Source organism: Papio anubis, chromosome 9 (genome assembly GCF_008728515.1).
Source record: "Papio anubis isolate 15944 chromosome 9, Panubis1.0, whole genome shotgun sequence".
NCBI lineage: Eukaryota > Metazoa > Chordata > Mammalia > Primates > Cercopithecidae > Papio > Papio anubis.
Genome location: NC_044984.1, coordinates 117934537 through 117944793, shown reverse-complemented (window position 1 = coordinate 117944793; position 10257 = coordinate 117934537). Strand labels below are relative to the sequence as shown.

The 10257-nt window shown below is 52.4% G+C and overlaps 1 protein-coding gene across 4 annotated transcripts in view; it reads left to right on the top strand.

The window, feature by feature from the left end:
- Positions 1–1831: 1831 nt before the first annotated feature.
- The window catches only part of RILPL1 (Rab interacting lysosomal protein like 1), a 56383-nt gene continuing 47957 nt past the window's right edge, over positions 1832–10257 (top strand). For 2 of the 4 annotated variants that reach the window (XM_003907337.5, XM_017946305.3), the window contains exon 1: positions 1832–2374. In XM_003907337.5, the coding sequence (XP_003907386.2) occupies positions 2066–2374 (309 nt within the window). In that variant the 5' untranslated portion in view covers positions 1832–2065. The remainder of the gene's footprint in view (positions 2375–10257) is intronic. The other 2 variants (XM_017946304.3, XM_017946306.3) reach the window with 1 other exon arrangement.

The window sequence follows — 10257 nt, the reverse complement described above, 5'->3', positions numbered from 1 at the left end:
TCTTGTCAGCGATGGTATTGGTTTATGCGTTTGCAAGTCTCTAGCGTCTTGCTCATTAGAAAGGAGCTGGTGCCTCAACACCGCTTCTGCACTGTGCGCTGCACTCCGCCGTTTCGTGTTGAGAATATGAGGAACACCCAGCCTGACACTGACTTGCAGCTGGAGAAAGGGAGAACCTCCCAGAGACCCTTTGGGTACTGGGGATCCCCGCCGTCCTTAGGCCACTGTTTAGGAAGCCATGTAGTCAGGATTAAATGAGGTAATATTAGTAAAGCACTTAGAATAATGCTTGGCACATAGTAAACACTGCATATTTTTTAACTACACGTAAAGCAAATACTCAATATATTTTAAAATTTTAGAATTTGGGGCCAGGCACGGTGGCTCACGCCTGTAATCCCAACACTTTGGGGAGGTAGAGGCAGGAGGATCGCTCAAGTCTAGGGGTTTAAGGCCAGCCTCGGCAACATAGTGAGACCCCTGTCTCTATGAAAAAATTAATAAAAAAACCTTTTTTTTTTTTTTGAGGTGAAGTTTTGCTCTTGTTGCCCAGGCTGGAGTGCAGTGGTGCAATCTCGGCTCACTGCAACCCTCACCTCCCGGGTTCAAGCAATTCTCCTGCCTCAGCCTCCTGAGTAGCTGGGATTACAGGCATGTGCCACCAAGCCCGGCTAATTTTGTATTTTTAGTAGAGACAGCGTTTCTTCATGTTGGTCAGGCTGGTCTTGAACTCCCGACCTCAGGTGATCTGCCCGCCTCGGCCTCCCAAAGTGCTGGGATTACAGGCGTGAGCCACCGCGCCCGGCCAACTTTTAGATTTTTAATCAATACGTGCCAGGTTGGGGTGCACTTTATGGCTACAAGGGCATTAAGATTTCCTCCCTCAAGGAGCTAACAGTCAGACGGTGGAAACCTATCTGCTACCACACTGTGAACACTCAGGATGCTAAGAGCAATTCTGGTGGGGCAAGCAGGGGACTGTGAGTTTGCAAGGGTGTCCTTAACTCCTGCGTGGGGGGCGGATGGGGTTCTGGGTTCAGGAAAGGTTCTCCCGGGAGTGGGAGGGGGTCTAATGGACAAGTGGATTTGGACAGCCCAAATGGACAGGGGGCCTTAGGACAAGAGAAAACTCGTGGTACTGGGATGCCAAGCGGGCTTCGCCCTACTGTGAAGTGGCGTTTATGTCACACGGAGCCAGTGATGGATGTGGCTCGGGGAGGAGCGCCCTGGGGCTCCGGGCGCCTCTGCAGGGGGCCGGGTCTGCGGGGAGGGTCTGCGGGCCGGGGCGTCCCCGTTTTCTTTCCGGGATGAGCCCCAGCCCGGGGACCTCCTCGTGACCCCTCCATCCCTCTCCAAGGCCGGGGCGGCTCCCCAGAGCAGCGAATCGTCCCGCGAGACCAGCGCCCCCCGGCCCCCTCTCCCGGGGCAGCCTGGACCCTTCCCGGCGGCCGGGTGGTGGGAGGAGCCAGCGCCAGGCGGGGAAGGGGCGGCCGGAGCACGGGCGAGGGGCGCTGCGGGTCTGGCGGCTGGAGACGGGGCCCGGTGTGCAGGCCGCGCAGTCAGCGCTGGGGGGGACTCCGGGGCGCCCCCGGGAGGCGGAAAGTGGGCGCGCCCCTGGCCAGGCCGGGATCGGGGCGGGGCGCGCGGCCTCCTTGCGGGGGAGCGGTGTGCCCTTCCTCTCGGGCCCGGCGCGCTGCCGCCCCTCAGGCCAGCACCGCCCGGGCGCCGGCAGCTCCCGTGGCCTGCCTCACAGTCTCAGCAGGGGCGCCGCGGGCCGCCGCGCGCGCCCTCCCCGCCGCCACCGCCGCCGCCGCCGCCGCCGCCCACTCGGGAGCAGCTCCGGGCCGAGCCGTGCGCCCAGACCGCGGCGCGCCCGCGCCGCCGCCCGTGCCCGCGCCCGCGTCCGCCGCCCTCCACCCGCTTTGCCCGCTGCGCCCTCGCCCCCGCGCCCGCTGAGCGCGCCCGCCCGCGGCCCAGGCTGGGCCCGGCCGGCCCGGCCCTCTACCGCGGCAAGTTTGGGAGTTGCACGAGTTTGCGGGGCGGGGGACAGGCCGGGAGGGCGGCCATGGAGGAGGAGCGGGGGTCGGCGCTGGCGGCCGAGTCGGCGCTGGAGAAGAACGTGGCCGAGCTGACCGTCATGGACGTGTACGACATCGCGTCGCTTGTGGGCCACGAGTTCGAGCGGGTCATCGACCAGCACGGCTGCGAGGCCATCGCGCGCCTCATGCCCAAGGTCGTGCGCGTCCTGGAGATCCTGGAGGTGCTGGTCAGCCGCCACCACGTCGCGCCCGAGCTGGACGAGCTGCGCCTGGAGCTGGACCGCCTGCGCCTAGAGAGGATGGACCGCATCGAGAAGGAGCGCAAGCACCAGAAGGTGGGCGGCGGCCTTGGTCTGTCCGTCTGGGCAGTGGGACCGCGGGGACCCAAGGGCTCTTCCGGATTGGGCAGCTGTGGGTGCACACGTGTGTGTGTTCGGGGACCGGACCAGAGGGACCCTACGTGGGGAGGGAGGGAGGCCCTGACCTTCCTTTGCCCGACCAGGGGTGGCTGGCAGATACCACCCGAGAGATTAAGAGCTGTTCTCTGGAGTTCCAATCCCACCTTTACACACAGTTTAATAGCTGTGTGACTTTGGGTAAGTTACTTAACCTCTCAGTGCTTTATTTCCTCACCTGTCAAATGGTGATCATAATAGGACCCACCTTAGAAGAATTAAATGGGGCCATATAAGCTAAGTGCTTAGACAGTATTATTCTTTTCCAGACATGAAATAAGCCTCTTGCTCTCCCGTGTTTCCCAAGAAGATGTGACATCAGGCCCAGGACCCTTTCTTCATCCCCCACCCCCAGTCTCCCCAGAGCAAAGGGAATGTGACCTCCAGCCACTGAGCTTTCTGACCCCCAGTCTCCAGGTTCAGATTTACAACTTTCTTCCCGGGACGGACTCTCCTAGCTTATGAACCTGTGGCAACCAGTGTTCTCTCCTCTTTGATTTTATCCTTAATCCTCACAGGACTCTATAAAGATCATCTTCATTTTACAGATGAAGAAACCAAGGGTCACAATGGGAGGAGGGATTTGTCCCGAATTAGTGATGAGAGAGTCCCAGTCCCGTGTCTCCTCCCCACCCTGTTTGAATTGGGGGAAAGGGATGATTTGGGGTGGCTTTTAGGCTAAGCCTCTGCCCTGTGATCAGGAGTCTGTGTGAATCAGGGCCTCCCCACTGGGCCTGGAGTCCAGACGAGGTTCCTGGAGAAAAGGAAGTGAAAGACATGTGGTTTCCTGCCCTAACCTCAGCCAGGGATGCTCTTGGCAGCCCCTTCAGACTGAGAATGGGAGGAAACACCTTTCCTTGAGGGATCAGGGTGTCTGAGCAGTCTCCAGCTTGCTGTTCAGCCTCCGGAAATACAATTGGCGTCTCTGAACCTCAGGGGCAGGCCATCCCCTGTTGTATACTTGGATGGATCTCTGTGTTTTGGAGGAAAATAGCCAAAGCTGGATCTGAACCCTTAACCTCAGGGCAGACCCACAGGTAGTTGGCAGCTCTATTGCCATGTTTGACTATGCTTGTCCTCATGCATCCCTATGCCCTAGGGGCAGGAAGGAAACTCAGGCTCCCAAGAGTCGAGCAGCATTTCCAGGGTATCTGGGAGCCTGAAAATGCTTTGACCTGTAATTAATTTCAAGACTCCTAGAAGTTGGGACTTTGGAGCTAGACAGCCTGGTTTCAAACCCCACCACGTTGGCCGGGCGCGGTGGCTCAAGCCTGTAATCCCAGCACTTTGGGAGGCCGAGACGGGCGGATCACGAGGTCAGGAGATCGAGACCATCCTGGCTAACACGGTGAAACCCCGTCTCTACTAAAAATACAAAAAACTAGCCGGGCGAGGTGGCGGGCGCTTGTAGTCCCAGCTACTCGGGAGGCTGAGGCGGGAGAATGGCACAAACCCGGGAGGCGGAGCTTGCAGTGAGCTGAGATCCGGCCACTGCACTCCAGCCCGGGCTACAGAGCAAAGACTCCGTCTCAAAAAAAAAAAAAAAAAAAAAACAAACCCCACCACGTGCAGGCTGTGCGATCTTGTGCAAATCCCCCAGCATCTCTGTGCTTCAGTTTCCTCAGTTCTAAAATGGGATAGTAATAGTACCCCGCAGTAGAACGTGATGAGGCTTAAAGGAGTTAATATAAATACATATAAAGTGTTCAGGACAGAACCTGCCCATAGCAAGGGCTTTACAAGTGTTAAAATTCTTTTTGGGCCTGGAGAGACATTCATTGAGGTGCTCACAGGCTCACATTAGGAAACCGTCCCCACCCCAAGCACCTCTACTCCTACCCTAGAGGCTTCCATCTCTCATAGAGGGTCAAGGAGGCAAGGGACCTTGGAAATCCTCTCGTGTGGCGCCTCTTATTAACAGGGACCAAGGGGCTTTGACCAGATCACACAGAAGTCCTGACATCTATACTGTCCCCAAACTGGGGCTGTTTAGTTCCATGGCAGAGGGGCTGAGAGAAATCCTTGGAAGCCATCGGAGGCCACCAGGTCTGAAGTCACATGGAATTCTCAGCAGCTGCACTTGTTGCCTCTGGAACACGTTCAGCTGGGAAGTGAACACCGTGCGCTCAGGGCCAGGGCTTGTTGACTTACATTGAGGATGACCTCTCTAAATCAAGGATGCAATTCCTTTCCTACCCCAGCCCCAGACCCCTTGACTTCACATTCTTGGGATGGGAGAGACTTGTATGATTTTTTTTTTTTCCCTGAAGTCTCAAAGGCTCTTCAAGATGATATTTCCACAAAAATCTTTTTGGCATATCCTGGTTTAGTCTGTCCGCCTCCATTCCTCTTCCCTTTCCCCTTCTTCTTCCCCTCCCCCCTCTTCCTTTCCGTTCTCTCTTTCAGCAATTATGGCTCCAGTAAAGCACATACACTTTCTTCCCCCCACTCCTCCTCCCAGTAGACCCACTCACTCACTTCCACTCATCACTCAGATGCAGGCCACAGTTGGATCATGTTCTGTCTCATTACTCAGTCTGCAAACCTGTTGACAGGCCATAGTGAACACAGTGCCCTTCTCGGTGCCATGGCTCTGCAGAGAAAAGCAAATTCTCATGTCAGGCAGCAGGCGGGTCACAGGGAAGAAAGGGAAAACACAAATAAATTCTAGAAAGCAATGGCTGGGCTGATACACTTGCATGTAACATACCAGACTGTGCTATTCATTCACCCATTCAGCAAATATATTTACTGAGAACCTACTGTGTGCCAGACGTTGTTCTGGACACTGGGGAGACAGTAATGACCATGACAGATGAGGCCTTGGCCCTGATGAGCCTGACTTTTTAGTGCAGTGCTATACTATAGAAATATTATGCAGCTTTGCCATGTTAATAAAAAAACAGTGAGGTTGGCTGGGCGCGGTGGCTCACACCTGTAATCCCAGCACTTTGGGAGGCCAAGGCGGGTGGATCACTTGAGGTCAGGAATTGAAGACCAGCTTGGCCAATATGGCGAACCCCCATTTCTACTAAAAATACAAAAATTAGCCGGGCATGATGGTGGGTGCCTGTAATCCCAGCTATTCAGGAGACTGAGGCAGAAGAATCGCTTGAACCCATGAGGCAGAGATTGCAGTGAGCCGAGATCGCACCACTGCACTCCAGCCTGGGTGACAGAGTGAGACTCTGTCTCAAAAACAACAAAATAACAAACCAGTGAAGTTAATCTTAATATATCTTATGGGACCCAGTATATCCAAAATATTTTCGTTTCAACATATAATCAATATAAAAACTTATCATTTGATATTCTGCACTCTTTTTTTCCTACTTCATCTTTGAAATCTGGTGTGTCTTTAACCCCTGCTGCACATTTCCACTCAGACCAGCCACATGTCAAATGCTCAACAGCCATAGCATGAGGGGGAGACAGAGATTTTTTTCTCTTTTTTTTTTTTGAGTCAGGGACTTACTCTGTCATCCAGGCTAGAGAGCAATGATGGCATCATGGCTCACTGCAGCCTTGAACACCTGGGTTCAAGTGATCCTCCTGCCTCAGCCTCCTGAGCAGCTAAGACTACAGGCACACTGTAATTTTTTTTTTCCTTTAGAGACAAGGTCTCACTATGTTGCCCAGGCTAGTCTTGAACTCTTGGGCTCAAGCAGTCGTCCTGTCTTGTTCTCCCAAAGTGCTGGGACTACGGGTGTGAGCCACTGTGCCTAGCCAAGATAGATTAAAAAAACAAAAAAAAATTCAGGCTGGGCGCGGTGGTTCACACCTGTAATTCCAGCACTTTGGGAGGCCAAGGCAGCTGGATCACTTGAGGTCGGGAGTTTGAGACCATCCTGGCCAATATGGCGAAACCTCATCTCTACTAAAAATACAAAAGTTAGCTGGGTATGGTGGCATGTGCCTGTAATCCCAGCTACTAAGGAGGCTGAGGCAGGAGAATCGCTTGAACCTGGGAGGTGAAGGTTGCATTGAGCCGAGATCATGTTACTGCACTCTAGCCTGAGCAACAGAGCGAGACTTTGTCTTGGAAAAAAAATCAGCCTGTGATAAGTGCCATAAAGAAAATAAAACTGGGAGACATGAAAGAGACTCACTAGGGTGGTGGTCCAACAGATGGGGTAGTCAGGAAGGCTTCCCTGAGGTGACATCTGAGCTGAGATCTGAATGAAGGATAGGATCCAGCCACAGATTGATCTGGGGGAGAGGCATTCTAGGCAGAAGACGTGAGAAGTGCAAAGGTCCGGAGGTAGGAATGCACTTAGTGTGTTCAAGGAACACAGAGTCAGTGTGGCTGGAGCAGAGCGAGTAAGGAAGAGAACTGGGAGATGAATCAGGAAGGTGCTGGGGCTCGTAGGCTCGGATGAGGAATTTGAGGACTCGGTGCTGAGGGAGGAACATGAAGGAGATAACTGATCAGGGCTGACTTCTCGGGAGAGCCACTGAGCTGGTATGGAGGCAGCTTGAGATTCTGAGTGGTCACCTCAGAGGCAAGAATCAGCAACCCCAGCATCAACTTCAGTTCGTTGAGAGAAGCAAAAAAGAGAACTGAGGGTTAAAGTCTGTGTTCATCCCCTGTGGCTGCTATAACAAATGAACACAAACTTAGTGGCTCAAAACAGCAGAAATGTGTTATCTTTTTTTTTTTTTTTTTTTTTTTTCCTGAGACAGCATCTCACTCTCTTGCCCAGGGTGGAGTGCCGTGCCGTGACCATGGCTCACTGCAGCCTCAGCCCCATGGGCTCAAGTGATCCTCCCGCCTCAGCTTCCCAAGTAGCTGTACTGCAGGTGTGTGCCACCACACCCGGCTAATTTTTTTAATTTTCAGCAGAGATGGGGTCTTGCCATGTTGCCCCGGCTGTCTGCAGATTCCTAGGCTCAAGTGATTCTCCTGCCTCAGCCTCCCAAAGTACTAGGATTACAGGCGTGACCCACCACGCCTGGCTAGAAACGTACTATCTCATTGAACTGGATAATTCAATATTATGGATACAATGTCATACAGTATTATGGAGGCATATGGGTAATAGCAATATGAATAATACTGAAAAATTTCTGGACGTCAGAAGTCAGAAATGGCTCTCACTGAATTCAAATCAAGGTGTTGGGAAGGCTCCACTCCTTTGTGGGGCTGTGAAGGAGGATCCGTTTCTTTGCCTTCCGCAACTTATGGACTCTGCATTCCCTGGCTTGTGGCCCCTTCCTCTATCTTCAAAGCCAGCAGTGTAGCTTCTTCCCATCTCCCTCATATTTCTCTAATGCTGACCTGCCCTCCTCTTATGAAGACCCTGACATGACATCGGCCCACCAGACCACCAGATAATCCAGCCAGATAATCCAGAATCATCTCCCCATCTCACGAGCCTTTTTTTTTTTTTTTTTTTTTTTTTGTGAGACACAGTTTCACTCTGTCGCCCAGGCTGGAGTGCAGTGGCACAATCTTGGCTCACTGCAACCTCCACCTCCCAGGTTCAAGTGATTCTCATGCTTCAGCCTCCTGAGTAGCTGGAATTTCAGGCGCATGCCACCACGCCCAGCTAATTTTTGTATTTTTAGTGGATGGAGTTTCGCCGTGTTGGCCAGGCTGGTCTCGAACTCCTGACCTCAAGTGATCTTCCTGCCTTGGCCTCCCAAATTGCTGGGATTATAGGCATGAGCCATCATGCCCAGCCTCGAGAGCCTTTTCTGAAAAAAAAAAAAAGGTGGGATCTTGCTGTGTCGCCCAGGCTGGAGTGCTGTGGTATAGTCACAGCTCACGGCAGCCTCAACCTCCTGGGCTCAAGTGATCCTTCCACCTCAGCCTCCCAAGTAGCTGGTACTACAGGCGTGCACTACCATGCCCAGCTAATTTTTGTATTTTTTGTAGAGACGGGGCTTTGCCATGTTGCCCAGGCTGTTCTCAAACCCTTGCCTAAATCAGTGCTCCCACCTCAGCCTCCTAAATTACAGGGATTGTAGGTATGAGCCACCGTGCCATGTCTGAGATCCTTAACTTAATCAGCTCTGCACAGTCCCTTTTGCCACATAAGTTAACATATTCTCAGGGATTAGGACTTGGATGACTTTAGAGCAGTTATTCTGCCTGCCCCAGCCAGTTACACTTGACTAATATTCTCTGAGCCCTGTGTGAACCTGGCCTGTGCCAGTTGGGAACAGAGAGGAACAGAGCTGGATGAGCCTCTTTCTGCTTCCAGGCCACACCTGCTTGTGGGAGGTCAACATGCCCTCTCCATCCCTTCACCACCACTTCCACCCCGACCCTGCCCTTCACCTCCCCTGGTGACCTTGTGCCCTCTGTGCAAATACTAGGCTCTTACTCCTCTCTTCCCCAGTGCGGCAGGCTTGTGACAAAGGAGGTGGGTCTGAGAACTTATTTAGAAGATGGACAGAGGCCATGCCTAGCATCCGGCCACCTGGCCACTTGTGATGGATTGTAGGGATGGGACAGAGATCAGCATACACATTGTTAGTGCTTTCTGGGTGCCAGGCATGTTCCAGGCACTTTACTTATAGTAACCATTTAATCCTCACACCCACCCTCCCCGGCAGATACTACACTAGTTTCCCTATTTCTGGGGCACCAGAAGGTTGAATAACTCGCCAAGGTCAGCTAGTAAGCAGCAGAAACAGGATTCAAACTTGGGTCAGCAGGCTCCAGTGTCCATGTCTTGAACCACTATTTTATTTTATTTTATTTTATTTTTTATTTTATTATTTTATTTATATTTTATTTTTTGACATGGAGTCTCACTGTGTGCCCTAGGCTGGAGTGCAGTGGCTTGATCTCAGCTTACTGCAGCCTCTGCCTCCCAGGTTCAAGCAGTTCTCCTGGCTCAGCTTCCCGAGTAGCTGGGATTACAGGTGCCCACCACCATGCCCAGCTAATATTTGTATTTTTAGTAGAGATGGGGTTTTGCCATGTTGGCCAGGCTGGTCCTGGACTCCTGACCTCAAGTGATCCGCCTGCCTTGGCCTCCCAAAGTGCTGGGGTTCCAGGTGTGAGCCACCGCGCCCGGCCACTATCAATTTTAGAACATTTTCATCACCCCCCAAAAGAAAATCCATCCCATTCACAGTCATTCCTCATCTCCCCTCTAGTACTCTGGCTCTAGACAACCTCCAGTCTGCTTCCTATGTCTATGGATTTGCCGATATTAGACATTTTCTAAAACTGATCATATAACATGTGACCTTTTGTGTCTGGCTTCTTTCCATAATGTTTTCAGGGTCCACCTATGTTGCAGCATATGTCAGACTTTCATTCCTTTTCATGGCCGAATAATGTTCCATTGTTTGGATGTGCCACGTTTATTTACCCATTCATCAGTTGATGGACACTGGGGTTTCTGCCTTTTGGCTACTAGCAGTAATGCTGTGAGGAACATTCACCTGCATACGTTTTCATGTGGACATTGTGTTCATACCTCTTGAGCTGATCCAAGGACTGGAATCTCTGGGTCCTACGGTAACTCTGTGTTAATATTTTGCAAAACTGCCACAGTGTTTTCCAAAACGTCCGCACCGTTTTCCATTCCCACCAGCAGTGTAGGAGGGTTCCAGTTTCTTCCTGTCCTTGTCAGCACTTGTTATTGGCTATTTCTTTGACTACAGCCACCCACAAAATAACTTTAATAGACCGATTTTATTTATCCTCACATTCACTTTGTGAGCCTTTGTTCTGGTTCCCCCACTGAGGGAAACTGAGGCTCAGGGTGGTCACGTCAGTGGTTGAAGACCCCATGGAGAGACAC